The sequence below is a fragment of the Rhamphochromis longiceps genome, linkage group LG2, assembly GCF_057381845.1.
Source record: "Rhamphochromis longiceps isolate RC_006_pf linkage group LG2, R_longiceps_female_GT1.1, whole genome shotgun sequence".
Lineage (NCBI taxonomy): Eukaryota > Metazoa > Chordata > Actinopteri > Cichliformes > Cichlidae > Rhamphochromis > Rhamphochromis longiceps.
In genome coordinates, this window is record NC_140558.1 from 8,381,277 (window position 1) to 8,396,560 (window position 15,284).

General features: G+C 40.6%; 1 protein-coding gene across 1 annotated transcript in view; it reads left to right on the top strand.

The window, feature by feature from the left end:
• Positions 1 to 15,284, top strand: part of afg2a (AAA ATPase AFG2A) — a 110,207-nt gene that overhangs the window by 4,415 nt on the left and 90,508 nt on the right. The window contains exons 6-10 of the mRNA XM_085416748.1: positions 116 to 245; positions 437 to 493; positions 1,532 to 1,655; positions 3,484 to 3,585; positions 3,752 to 3,905. Of these exons, the coding sequence (XP_085272874.1) occupies positions 116 to 245; positions 437 to 493; positions 1,532 to 1,655; positions 3,484 to 3,585; positions 3,752 to 3,905 (567 nt within the window). The remainder of the gene's footprint in view (positions 1 to 115; positions 246 to 436; positions 494 to 1,531; positions 1,656 to 3,483; positions 3,586 to 3,751; positions 3,906 to 15,284) is intronic.

The following is a 15,284-nucleotide window of genomic DNA, read 5'->3' on the forward strand; positions in this document are numbered from 1 at the left end:
TACCATGCTGTAAACTAACCCCCAGTGATGTCATTATGATGTGAGGTGTTACAGTTAGATTTACTGACTCTCATTAAATGTCAGATCTCTAATTTTAAGCGGTTGTCTACCACAGGGATCCCACCTCCAAGAGGAGTTCTTCTGTATGGTCCCCCGGGGACAGGAAAAACTATGATTGGACGAGCCATAGCCAGTGAAGTTGGAGCCCACATGACGGTGATAAATGGCCCAGAAATCATGAGCAAGTATGGTCATATAGCCTGAAAACTTCATGGCACCATATTTCTATCCCAGCAGATTATTTTGGGGAAAATTTACTTTGTTTCCATGACAGCAAGATTTTACTCACCACCTTACACATGATCCAAAGCCACAGATTAAATGAGGAAAGTTTATTCACTGAATTAAAGAAGCGTGTTGTCTCATTTCTTTGCAGATTTTACGGTGAAACAGAAGCAAGACTGAGACAAATATTCACAGAAGCGTCTCAGAGGTAAGTTTTCGCTGAGCTGCCTATACTCATAAAGATAGTATGTCACTTTTAGTTCTGTGTATGCAAATCTCTAAATTCTCTTTTTTATGTTAAATTACATTATTATATTCATAAACGTGCAGAGGTCTCTCACAGTTGATGTGGAACTATCATATTTATCATTCATACTGGGACATAGGTTAAAAATGAAAAGCAAAATCCAGCAAAGACCTCACAAAGGACATCTAATCCTTCATTTGATCCACCTTCTAGTCTGCAAGGCTTCATCAGAAATGGTCTCAGTGGGATGATGTCGCCATCTTCCTGTCTGTTTTAAAAAGAGGAAGGGAAACTTGAAATGAAGACCGAAGCGTGCCTAACTGCACAAGATTGGCACCAGGTCTTATGGAGTGATAAATCCAAATTTCACAGTTTTGGTTCAAGTCATTGTCAGTGTGTAGAGACGAGGTTAGGAGAGAAGTATGGTCATGTGTAAAACGTGGTGCAGATTCTGTCATGGTTCAGAGCTGCAGTTCAGCCAGTGATGTTGGAGATCCTGTCAAAATTGATGGAATTATGAAAACAGAAAAGTACTGTCAGATTTTGAGCCACTGTACAACACCATCTGAGAAGCTTCTGATTAGCATTAGCTTCATTTTTGAATACGACAGTGATCCCAAACACACTGCCTATGCTGTAAAAACTTACCTGGATAGAAAAAACACAGTGGAACAGTCATGGACTAAATATGCACCTAAATATCACTGAAGCAGTGTGGGATCATCTTGATACAGATTGGATGAAAAAGGAAGCGACATCCAAAGAAGAGCTTTGAAGTTTCTTCAGGTAGCCTGCAGAACCATTTCTAAAGACACATTAAAGAAAATACGAGAAAGCTTGACCATGATGAAGAATAAAGATGGACACATCAAATAATGACTTCTATGTCAAAAAATTGCCTAAAGAGTCAATATTTTGCCCTCTGCGCAGTATTTCCATTTACGTTTTCACATGTTTCAATAAATCAATGTGCTTCTCACATTTGACTTGGTTTGATAGGCAGCCTGCGATCATCTTCATTGACGAGCTGGATGCTTTGTGCCCAAAGCGAGAGGGAGCTCAGAATGAGGTGGAGAAACGAGTTGTTGCCTCTCTTCTGACTCTGATGGATGGGATTGGTTCAGTAAGTATCCGAGTAATTGTACTCTACTATGGCAATAATGTTTTCCGCATTAAACTAAAGGCAGCTCTTTTGAGCATAACCTTATATGCTGTTAAGGTTTTTTTTAAGTTTGAGTTTTTTGGAACCTCACTGAGTCATCTTCTCTGAATTTTGCCAGCCTGCAGCACATAAAGGATGCTCACATTTCTTCTCTTTATACATGAATACAACAGTCTGTTTTACATTAGCATGATTATTGCTAGAAGGCTGGGATTAAACTGAGCAGTAACTGCTTGTTCAGTAGACACATGTCTTTATACTTTGTCTTTCCGCAGCCAAACGTGGCTCCATCCTAATATGCCCTCATTGCAAATACAGATTGTCATGCAGAAACCATCTCTGCGTGCTGGACGCCCTTCAGACACTATGGGTTGCATCTCTCGGGTGCCATTTGTCCTCTGAGCTCTGTGTTAGTGCCTGATGAGAAAAAGGATGATTCCCCCACACACCCCCAGTGGGAGTCTGGGAAAGAAATCACCCAAGGCTGCCATGAGCTGACAATTTGCCGTAACTTTATCAGCAAACTAAATCTTCCCGTCCCCAGGCAGAGAAGGCCGCGGTGTGGATTGGTGATACTGCACAGATACACCAACTCCCTTCTTGCTCCCAGCTCCTGTCTGTTTTCCAAACCAAGGTCATCATTGCTGATTGGTTTGTGGAATGTGGAGAAAGCACTTCCTGCTCCACGGCATTCTTCCTTGCACTGTAATTTATTTGTGTTTCAACTCTGTCTCCAGTGTTAAAAGGTGGAAAAAGTTTTTCCCATCTTGCAGGCAAACCACCCCAGGAAACGCAGAAGTGAGCCAGGTTTAGCATCAGGCTGGGGTCAGAAAATCTCTCAAGCTTTGAAAAATGTCCTCGACATATGAAATACTAAAAGCCAGCGGGCTGAGTTTGACAAGTGGACTTAAACTTGAACTGATGACCACTAAATTTGACCTAATCTAAGAGTGTGGGTGCCACAAGCTGCCGTGCACCTGGGCAGATTAAACAACGAAACTTTACTGCATTATTGAAAACTACCCCTTTGTGTGAATGTATTTAACAGAAACATTTTATTTGCATTATTTATATTCCATGCGCTATAATTTTAAATTGTGAGTCTCCTACAGTTGCTCTGTATGATTCGAGGTTTTTTTAAAAAACTTTTTTTCTTATTCTGTACCTTGTTGTGGCCCCAGAGTTCATCCACTGTATGAAAGGGATCAGTTTTAGCTTCCTTCTTGCTCCTTTTAAGGTAACTTTCTTCTGTTTGAGTGCATCAATGGGAGATTTGAACAACAGGTGGGTGGAGTCTCTGTGCTCACAGCTAGAGCTGGTTGCCTGAGATATCTCAACAGGTCTCAATAATGAAAGATATTGGATCTCAGTAGTAAATAAACAAAATACTCTGAAACTGAGGCATTTAGATCACTCTGGCCTTTTTGGTTTATAATGGTTATTTTTACATAGGCTGACTTTATGATTTGAAACTTTAGTCATGTTTGGTGTGAACATTCAGAATTGTAATAGTTTATATACGACATAAAATGAGAAATGCAAAAGGGCTACTTTAAATTGCCATCTCTTCTCATACAGAATATAAAAAACACACAAAAAATTGATTGTCAAACACATCACAGTGTTAATTAACCAGATCACTTGAACAACAGAATATACATACCAACTGTGTGAGTCAAGCTTTAAATGACTTTTAGTTCATCAATTAACATTTGCTGAGCAGGTCTTACTATGAAATTACTATGTTGTTATCTCAGAATTAGCTGATCCAACTTTCTTCTCTTTGTAGGAGGGTCACTCAGGTCAGCTGCTGGTCCTTGGGGCCACAAACCGACCCCAAGCCATTGATCCTGCTCTGCGCAGGCCGGGACGCTTTGACAAAGAGCTGGAGGTACATACTATCAGAGAGACTGCAGTGTGTTTCCAATCAACGTCACGCTGTTTGTGAAGAATTGCTACTTAATTGCGCAACTTTCTTCTGAGGCTCTGAGTACGTGGACAGAGTACAAAAAATGTGGTATACAAATCGCTGTTCTGTGTTGATTTCGTGACGGCAGGTCGGAGTTCCTGGTGCTGCAGAGCGGGCAGATATTTTGCAGAAGCAGCTGAAATGCGTGCCGTGCAGCGCCACCGAGGAGGAGCTGACGCAGCTGGCAGACGCCGCTCACGGTTACGTAGGAGCAGATCTCGCAGCTGTTGGCAAAGAAGCGGGCAAGTAAACACTGCTTTGCTCTCTTTTAGAGAGTTGAAATGTTTGTTTCCAAGTTGTAAGAACCTAATAGCACACAAAAACATTTTGGATTATTGGTGTGGCTACGCCTTTATTTACATATCTACTGATATCTGTCAGGCCAAAAAAAAGCTGGATATTTTCAAGCGTTAGACTCTGATTTGAAATATCATTCCCAGATTTGTAGCTGTAGCTTTTGATAGTCATGTAAACTGTTGCTCATAATGTCACGGAAACCAAGGACATCTATGGCCACTCAAAGCAGCTGTTAAGAAACACCAGTGCTTCTCTTTGCATTGATTTCCTCTTTGCACTTCATGAAAACAACATAATTTAGGAAAACAAAACACAGTTGCATATGGCAACCGGCCCAGAATTGCTCTCCATCTTTTTGTAGTTTAGTTTGCCCCGTGGGCTGAGGTATCTGACCAACAAACAATAGTGATTGACAGTTTGTTATTGAGCTCTAGGTGCATTCTAGGCCTCATGTTGTTTTTCCCTCTCTCGCTTGACCTTTGTTTTCCTTGTAAAATGTCGCCCAGACCACAATAACTTGTGAATTATTTCCATCTAAATTATTTTTACCAATTTTTGAGACATTTTCTTGGAGTGCCTGACATGCCCACAGCTCCTTTGAACACACAGGTCAAGCATCCTTTGATATTTGCCAGAGAGGAAGTTGGGAGTTTCAGCGGTTTCTCTCACTGGGATCCAAATGCCACAAAAACCACCACTTGTTGTGAAATTCCTGTGCCCCCTCACCCCTAGCACCACAAACCATCCCACCTCATATCCCTGAGGACAAACACACTGGCTTATATACATGTGTATCTGCCCTGCATGTCCTTGATTGTGGGGGTATATGTGATTGTTTGAGCACATGCTTATTTGTTTTTCTGTGGAAGTGTGTGTATGTGACCCCATATGCCTCCTGGGTGGTCCCACCGCCGGGGTATGTGGCGTATTGCCTTTCCAGCTACGGAGGGAGTTGGGCTGCTGTGTGGAAGCATTCCGGCAATGAGCGTAATTTACTGTCCGCAGAGGGCCAGACGTGACTGGCAGCGTTTTCTGAGAAACCCCCACATGCCCCCGAGGGAGACAACAACCTCCCCAACCCCGCTCGACACCGCTAGTTTCCCCAAAATCTCCAAACCAAAATCACAAGACCGATAAAAGCCCTTGCAACAAAAAAGCCACAGGAGAACTCTTAATGCACTCATGACTTCTTTCTTTCATTTTACCGCTTGAGATAAAATATAAATTCAGTTACAGATGCTTGGTTAGAGTACGAGGCATCTATAGCTAAAGCGCTCTCAGACATTCACCGGAAATTTGGGGCTGAGTCTAAAGTTCAAACTGATAAATATCAGTCTAGATTTAACACCATCATAGATTTATCTCATTCATGCCATCTTTTAACTGGCTGTCAATGCAACAAATAGGAGCATGGCATGACTCCAGCATGTGATTTGGTCACAGTGGTCCTTTCCCATTTTGTGTGATAACTCCAATATAATTTCCCATGATACACCTTTCTGTTAGGGGAGGATTTTACTGTATAACACGTTTTCCGGGATTGTAATGCAACTGTAACTGAAAGGAAGTAGTGGCAGTTTATCTAGTAAAATCCAAAGTGCTCTATGGTGCACTAAAAAACAATCACCTTACTGTAGTCATGAAAAAGAGCAAGAACCTTACCCGATTTAAGTTTGGCTAATCTCCCCTTTAGGGCTGCCACAAACGATTATTTTGATAGTCAACTAGTCACCGATTATTTTTTCCATGAGTCGACTAATCAGATCATGCGTCCATTGGATGTAAAACCTACAGCTTATTGCACCAGCATGCATCTGCTCTTATATAACTATCATTAGCTTACAGCTTTAACTGTTTAAGGTATGTGCTAACTAAAAATAAAGACAAGATGATAGTTTATTAAATTGTAATGAAATTAGCAGATTGTCTTGGTGGAGTTTAATAAGCGCAGCCGTCTGCTCCTTGCTATCTAAAATATAACAGGACAGGAGTATAGAGTATCTCACACTTCTGATAATCAGCTGTCTGCTTGACATTTATCCAGCTGTGTAAAAACTATAACTTTAATCTCAGCCAAACCAATTTAATCAGGAACAAATAAAATACTGAAAAAAGCCAAACAATAACATTTTAAGTTATGTAAGTGACTTATATATCATGTTTAACCTGAGTAGCGAAAGACTGGTGGGTTTGAAAACGATTTGCCAGGAGTCCGGTGTTCTCACCGGCTCTACTGAGCCTTGAACCCCGGCTAGCTATCGAGCTAGTGGGTAACAGACGTCTCTGAAAACGTCGGAGCGCTTTTGAAAATATGTGGTGTCTTGATAAACCAAGCAGATATTTGAAGTTTACACAGTTACATTCTCACCTGAAAATATGTTAAACGTTTATTTTGTGACCCAGAAAGAATAATAAGAGTAACATGAAAACTAACTAGCTGCCCCATTGTTGGAAACTGAGCAGGACCGCACGGTTCCTGAATTTGGACACAGCTACGATACCGGACGCTGCTTCTTCTTCTTCGGGGTTTAACGGCAGCTGGCATCCTTGTACATGCAGTGCTGCCATCTTCTGTTTCAGTCCGTTATTACACTCTTAAATCCTACTACTTATTCCTGCGTCTTTTGGGATCTTACAAAGCTTCAAACGAGGCGTCGACTATTAAATTAGTCGTCGACAATTTTAATAGGCAACGTAATCGTGACTAGCAGACGTTTACTGGAACATGACTTCTACTGTAACATCCTGAGATCTCTGTGGGGGGATTATTTGGTGCAACTGACCTCCACTGTGGCTGGTGCCAGCGTGGCATTTTATGCCAGTTCACACCACTGAAATCTTACACACACCCCATTCATCAAATTTAACTACCAAGTGACTTCACTGTGAGTTGAATCACAGAATGTCAGAACAGGACTTTTAATGAGCAAAAAAAGGTGACCAGATCTAAGATAGTTTCGCTTTTCTTTGAACAGAGTTGCATATACCTTTTTTATGTGATAATGCCCAGATTCCTATTTCATATGTATAAATGAAGGCAAAACTGTCTGCTGTATGCACCGCAATCTTGTTTTGTGATTGCCCCCATCTAAAAATTTTATTTCAAATTTACAAGTATTTATACATTAATCAGTTGTACAGTTTATTTGCAAGTTGCAGATTATTTTCAGTAAAAATCCAAACCACATTACCGTTATCCCTATAAATTGCTTGGATACATATAAATAGACACATAAAGCCATAGAAAACATAGACACATGAACTCGCAAGCTGATATCTGTTTTTTCCTATTTTGCTTTGTACCGAAAGGAACAAAAGAGGCATAAAAACACATCAAATCGGAACTGCAGTTGTTTCCTCGTGCTGCTCAGGTAACAATGAGCTGCTGAGGAAGCATACACTCTGATGTACCGCTTCCTGAAAAATAAAATTGAGGGAACATATATCATGGCGAGCCCAATATACTCTGGTCACGCGAAAGATCCACCTTGCACAGCTGCATTAAAGCATCCACGCGTACGGACTTGTGGCTTCTATAATGGATGCAGTCACAAACACATGCACATTATCCTGCCTTTTAAATAATTCCAGTCTCTTTAATGAAAGACTATTTACATGAGCTGTTCATATGTTAGGAAAGTCAAAGGGTTTGTGTGTGTGTGTTTGATTCTTTTGTGTGTGGATAAGAATGCATGGAAATCTTGATGTCATTAGGGAAATTGTTGTTTGTCCACTCTGAATTATACTGAGCCCCAGAAACTTCTTGACGACAGATGTGTTATATAATGAGCACTTAATTACAGTCGATCACGGATCTGCCAGTTTTTAAAGCATTGTAATGCATGAGCACGCTCATGCCAGATGTATTAAAGTGCGATTCACTTAGGTCACCTGAAATCCCTTTTTAAGCTTCCACCGAATGCACAAATTATGAAGAAAAACTGTGCTTTACATCACGGGCACTGACCAATGGAATTCAGGTTAAACTTAATGAAAGAAGCATTTTTAAACCTGGGGGTGAAAAAACAAGAATGCATCAAAGTATTGAGAAGGCATCATGATGCTTCTCTGACTGCTGTACACACATATTTATTCTTTAATTGCAAAAGAAAATACTGAACTATTTTTGAGAAAGGTCTGATTTAAAACAGTTCAACTCTGGGTAATAAAAAAGTTTAAAACATCGCAGAAAGATGCCGCTGAAGTAAAAGTACATAAAATGTAACTTGTTGGGGAAAGAATTTCTCCTGTTTCTGATTGTTCTTACATCAGCCTACATGCACTAAACAGGCAATCTGGATGGCATCCTGTTTAATTAACTCTATAGATATGCAATATTTTTTTTTATCAGTTTTATGCTGTTTTCAGGGAGTTGTCAGTTTGGAGCTCTTCTTTACTGAATGTATAATGTGCTAAGAAGCCAATCTCTGATTTTACTTTGCACAAACTTTAAATTAAGGTAAGAGGTTGTCATCATTCATCATCGGTTGTCTGTCATTTAAGACACAAATGGGTGAAAAATAAATGAATGTCTAAGCAAGCTATTGCCTGACTGAAAGCCTCGTGAAGTGTTCACGTGGGCTAAGACTGACATGCATTATTGTTAAAATAGTCTTCATTTTCTACAGTTAGAATTCATGCTCCCTTTACAGTAATAGAATTTGACATTCATGTACTGTTTGCACACTGTTTAGGGGGACAGAAGTCCCTCTAAAAAAGTGAAAGTCAGAAGAAGTAGAATTAAAGCTGAACATTTCAAAACTAAGTACTTGATTACATTTCACCATCCTCTCATTGCCAGTAACAAAAAATATCAAACCCCTTGAAAACCCTAAATGAAACCTCTTAACTGTAGCAACTGTGAATGAGGACCTCTCATGGTCAAATGCTGTATAGCTGTGCAGGTACAGTCAAGCGTAGCTGCCAGTTCATGTGGAGTCAGCATGGAGCGTAACCAGACTGAGCTCTGTTTAGATACAAAGATCTGATTTTTATCTGCAGGGTGAAAATAGCTGAATGGTTCCTTCTTAAATGTTTTGTTGAGTTCTTGTCCAAATTTACATCTGAGGATATATTTTTTTCTCTAATCTTCCGAAGTGAGAATCCCCGAGTTAGAATTTGCAAGTTCATTAGCCAAACGACTCGCAATCCTTTAAACTAATTATCTCCTTTCCCTCCTCTTTTAAATTTGGGATTTCTGAATCAAACTTTTTTCTGTCCGCGGTTCTCTCCCTGTTGACAACGTGGCCTCCATCATAGTTTCATTGATGTTGACAGATTCATGTACACATTAAGAAGATCTGCTGGACTGAGTTAGTCACAGCAGAAAAATGTCCATGCTGCACGCCTATAACTCTGTGTATGAGCATTTTTCTGACAGCTTTTCTGTTGCATCTGTCGCTCCTCATCACATCATTCTGACTGTGACTTCATGTCAGACATGTGTCAGCATGCACATTCTTGCAGGACAGGTTAACTTAGATGGAGACATTACACAAGTCCCAGATTTGTTTCTTGTTAGCTGCAGGAGCAGTTCCATGTTTGAGCTGAGTGTAGTTGAAGTTCTATAATAGAAAAGATTTGCTTTAAAACACATGCAAAACATCCATTTTCACAACTAATATGCATTTTTAAAGACATTTAAATGAAGCTTCCATTATCCAAATGTATTATAATAGAGCATGTGACACACCCAAAATTAACTATTAAGAGCTGATGAGTCAACATTTTGACTGGTTGCTTGTACAGACAGATTCACTTTTTATATTTCTATTTCACAATAGATCAAATTGAATTAAAATAAATGTTAAAATTGGAGAAAAAAAGGGATCTGGGTGTAGGTCTCCTATGTCCAAGATAAATTTGATGGCTCATGTTTCCTAGTTTATCACTTTAAATATGTCCTCTCTGTATAAAAGCTCAGTGCAGCCCATCTGAGATTGTGCACTAGTTTGTGAATTCTCTTTTTGGAGCCTCATTTTGTAGCTAGCAAGTTTGGTAGCCTGCTAGACCTTAATAGACACAATAAAGTAAAACTTTTACTCACCAAATGCAAGAGTGCATATCCTGCCCCGTCTCCCTCCCCTCAGCCCCACCTGGTCGCTGCAGATGGCTGCCCCTTCCTGATCCTGGTTCTGCTGGGGGATTCTTCCTGTTAAAAGAGTTTTTCCTTCCCACTGTTGCCAAGTGCTCACTTGTGGGGAGGTTGTCTTGATTTTTAGGATTTTGTCTCTGTTATTGTAGAGTCTTTACCTCACAGTACTAAGTTCCTTCAGGCGGCTGTTGTTGTGGTTTGGTGCCATACAAACACAATTGGATTGAAAATGCTTTTTTTTACTTGTTTTACGTTTAACTTGGCTGCAAGTCATATTTTCTCAGATAGTTCCTCTGAAAAATGTGCCAAAAAACTGCTGATTGTCAGTATCCATCAGTCGTATTTCAGTTATTATGAAGGGAGAAAGTAGTTTTAGAGGAAAAAAACAAAAGGGTATTGTACCAGATTGTAAACATCTTTTATTTCAGTTTTAAATTTGAGCATATAAATATGGGAGTGCATGGGGACTGACTTGCTTTCCTGGTTAGCCTCAAGGAATTGCAGGTTTTAGGCCAAAATTATAAAATTTTTATAAATTTATGTAAGAATAAACCTTAGCTGGCAGAACCTGCACATTTAATTAATTAGCAATATGCATAAATTGTATATAGAATAAAAGAAGGAGCAACGGTCAAATAGGGTTGCGTGTCTTTACAGTGTAGGATGCTTTCTTATGTTTTGTTACAAGATCCCTGACAAAAGCTTCCTCCAGTATAACCACAAATGCGCTGAGTTCTAGTGTTCATATTTCCCTAAATGTTACTTTGACCGTGTTTCCAGCCCACCAGAGATTATGCAAAACAGCTTTTTCATAATGAATCCCCCTAGGTGTTCTGCGTGGTATTGGAAGCTGCCATGTGGTCTCGCGGAGCCTGACAGACTCCGGGCGTCTCTCTGTCGTCCTGTTGGTGTTCAACTGATCCCGGTGCTGGCAGATGACTCATTTCCACAGTCTAAACAGTGCAAATTGCGTGTGTGAGTGTGCACGTCTATTTGAACGTGTGTATGCCGGTGCATGCTTGTTTGGTTTGTGCCACATCCGGACCCACTGTTTACAAGCCTCTCTAAACAGGGGAAGCCTGCTGGAGCAAAAAGGGCCAGTAAAATTGATTATATGGAATAATAAACACAAAATGCACCACTGTGTCAGCTGAAAGCTTTTTGGTTAGCCTGCTATTTGACGGCAAAGATCAGGCTCGATATTTAACAACTCAAACTTTAGCAACTAAATGGCCTAAATGATTTACACGGGAAATGTGCAAAGTGATTTGGCCAACACGCTTAGTGAAAATCCCCTAAACCTAAATATTCAGCACTTGAGCGTTTTTAAACCCAAACCATTGATCTTCCTGGCCATGAGACACAGGAAATGGGGACTAGAGGTTACTCCGCTCTGTAGAAACGAGGAAGAAAAACGGCAGCAAAAACCAGCAGAGTTTTGTGTGTTTGACATAAATTTTGCCGTGGAAGACTAAATGGGCCAAACAGTGCTAAATGCTCACTGATGTTTACAGCGGCAGCATTGCCTTATAAAGTGCCTTTCCCAAGTCATCTGTCCTTTTAAAGACACTTCAGGGATTTCAGTACAGGTCACATAAATATCAGTCGGATCAGCATGGGAGGTTTATTTGAGGCCCCTGTTTATAAAATCCGGAAATGTGCTGCTTGTGCTCCTAAAACCCGACACATACCTTTTCCCAGTGACAGTGATGTGTGTGTGTGTGTCTGTGTGTTTGTGTGTGTACTTCAAGAGCACATATTATTGCTGTGTTTCAGTTCCGGGAACAGATGTTGGGTATTGTAAATACAGGTGCATAGAGTGCTCCGGAAGCCCCGGCGAGTAATGAAAACGTTCCTGTGGTTTTTTGTGATGGTGTAATGCTCAAAGTATTTTGCAATCATTCGAGGCCGGCCTTGCTGGTGAGCTTCAGCTCAACCTCATTGGTTTTCAGTGCAGCAGCACACAATGCACCGTAACACAAAAACATAGCTCTGATTATTCTGTGTTGAAATGTCGAATGCAGTGTTGATATGCGAGTACACTTCTGTTGTTGGTGATGATCTGCTCTCCCTGATGCTCTCTCTGTGTCAGGTTTCCCTTTTTTAATCTTCCATGCTGGAATGTTTAACCTCTACCCACATAACTCTTGTGTTTCTTCCTCTCTGAATGTCGAGGGAAAGTTTCGAACGTTGTATTGAGTGGACTTGTAGTTGCATGAACAAAAAGCTTGTACTGAAAACCTGCTCAAATGTTCAAAGTAGAAACTTTGGGGTTTTCAAGGTTTTTAGAAGTTGACAGAGGTTGTTCATGAACATCAAGGGTGCTGCACAAGTCTTTGCAGACAGTCATTTACATGCTGTGGCTGTGCACGATCACCAGGTGGCAGTATCAAAAATATGTGGAACAATTAGCATTGCTACTTTTATTTATCCTTGTGCTTGTTTTAAACACTCCCCTCGAGTGTTAAAAGCAGTGTAAACTTTCCACCGTAGCTGCTCTCTGTGCTTCTAAGCTTCCGATGAGTTTTTTTTTTCACACGTCTTTGTGTTGAACTCGGCTGACACTTTCTGTCTTCGTCAAGCCAACTTTTCACTTAAGAAGTAGTCTAACTATGCTTAACGTCATCTCTTTTACTGCTGTTTTTTTAAGACTGCATGCTGACGTGTCTGTATTGACTACGTAGTCCTGGCTACCCATAGTCCTCGACTCTGCACAGTCAAAGACTCTGTCCCTCAAGGGTGACCCATAAAGTGGCTTTGCCTGCTTTTCTGCTAGTAGAATTGAGCTATCATTAAAATGACCTTTGCAATATTCATGGGATGGCATAAATCTTTATGATACTTTAATTGCCTTCAATTTTGCAGAAACAGATTCGTCATAAACTAGCTGCTCTTTCACCCTTTGCGATTGGAAATACTATTATAGTATTAGGACACTGTTTCAGATTTCTGGTTGTCTCAATATATAGACGCACATAAACTGCTTAACTTCACTACATTCTCTGCATGCTACTGTTTAATAGAAGTTTTTGATTTTTTTTATTACTTGTTGGCTGTTGTAACTTAGTGTTAGCTCCAAAATAATCTAATGCATATCTTATCTTGATGTTTTTTCTGGCCACTTCACATGTTAAAGTGTCTCCAAGTAATGTTTGGTATTCAGATGTTTGATTCTGTTGTTGACAGATCAGTTTGGTGTGAGCATCAAAGGATGTGACCCCTGAAAAGAAGGCCTTGATTTGGGGCAAGGTCTGTTTTGGACGGATGCAATTAAGATTGTGCCCCTGGGAAGGGGAAAAAACCCAAATAATCGCTCTCCTCTGTTTTTTTTCCAATGCCAGCTCTGGGAAATGAGGTCTTCTCTCACTTCCATACCTACTTTAGGCCCTGGTGTGATGTTTTGCAAATGTGCATTCTTGTACATTTAGGAGGCCCCCTTTTCTTTCAATTCCCTGTGGACCCTTAGTGAATGTGAAGCATTCTGGAAAACAGGAGTGCAAGGAAAAAAAGGAAAGAAAGGAATAGGGAAATGAGTCCACAGAAGGTTCAGATTAAATTGTGTTGTGTTGCTTCTTCTTTTTTTCCCCTCTTCTCCTCCCATCGGATGTTTTCATAACTAAACCAAATGTGTGCTTGAAGTCAGCCAAGAGAATCCCTAAAGCAAAATGTTAAAGTCAAATTGTTGAATCAAGTTTCCGCCGCCCTCTGGGCTTCCAGGCTGCATTTGAAGCTCTGCGCCTTCTGAACTCTGTTTTCCCTTCGGCCAGACGATTCTCTGCAAAGCCTTTCGTTGCCTCTGGCAGAGTGTTACATTTAATCCAGACAGTTTCGAATGATTTTTGATGAAACATTTATTAAACATATGTCAGCTATGTTATTTTTTTTCTTTTCTTTTCAGTGCTTGTATGCAGCCACACCACTAACTGGAAGCTTTAACATTAGCTGTCTGTCAAAGCTTATTGCAGATGATGAGCGTTTCACTTTAGCTGCTGGACAGAGGATTGAAACGTGGTGACAAAAGCTTCACAGAAATGTGCAGAAAAATCTGATGTTAATGACCTTGCAGAAAGTGAAGTATGAAGGCATTTCTTCAAGTATTTTTAATGTGATTTTGCATAGTTGTTGCTTTTTGCCTTTGTTTTAACATAAGTGTATTATTTTTTTATGTTACTTTACATTGCTTCTGACACATTTTCTGTGCTCGGGCAAGCTGCCCGGGTATATTTAAGAGGCTGTCCAAGTATATTTGGTGATTCCTTATTTATTTTATTTTTAATCCATCTGAGAGAACATCTGAACAGTCTCCTGACTCTTATTTTCAAACTTCATTTGCTCCTAGCCAACCACCCTTGGCTTTTTCCGTCTTGTGTTTTACCTTCTGGCTGTATCACTGGCCAGGTTGCTATTGTGGTGGTCCTTGTTGACAGTTGGCTTCTTCCTGATTGAGTCTCTCATCCTGGAGCTGTACATGTTCCAACTTCACAGATTAACTCTGAGCTTGAGAGCCACCCCAACCAGGGAGCTGGTTAATGTGCCACAAGGCTGCAGAGCAGAGCAAAGACTGTGATCAGCAGCAGCAGTCCAAGTTGGTGGAGTTGGAGTTCATCTTCAGAATGAGAGATGCACTGAAGAAGCGGCTTATTATATTTACCCATTATATATAGGTTTATTTATTCTGATCTGTGTAAAATATGAATAATCAACTTTTTATAGAGTTATAAGTCCAAAATCATTCTATCTCCGTGGTCATTCTAAGCTCAAAGAAGATCTGAACCCAGCAGTTAATCCTGTTTTTGGCCCTCTTCCATCACCTTCTCAGCATTTATAGAGGCTGAGGCCCCACTGCCTTTGCAGGGCAGGCAGCTTTGGTTTGGGGTTAGTGCATATGGTGTTGTGGCTGGTGCTCCTCATCTCCCTCCTCGCCCCAGCTTCCTTCCACATCCTATCCTGTCTTGCCTCGTCTGTTCCACTCAAACCAGATGTTTTTCTGCAGTCTAAGCAGCGCCGGGACGAAGCATTATCGCAGATGAAGAGCTGAAGCAGCAGCCAGGTGGAATGATGGGATGTTTAGAGCTCTGGGGATTGAGAGTAAGAAGTAGGGTGGGTGTTTGGGGATAAAGATTGAAGGGGCGTGAAAAATGCATCATACACCAGGGAGCCGGGACTGGGGAACACATTGAGCTCGGCCGAAGACAAATGCGTTTCCAATAATTGAATTTCTCCTTCTTCT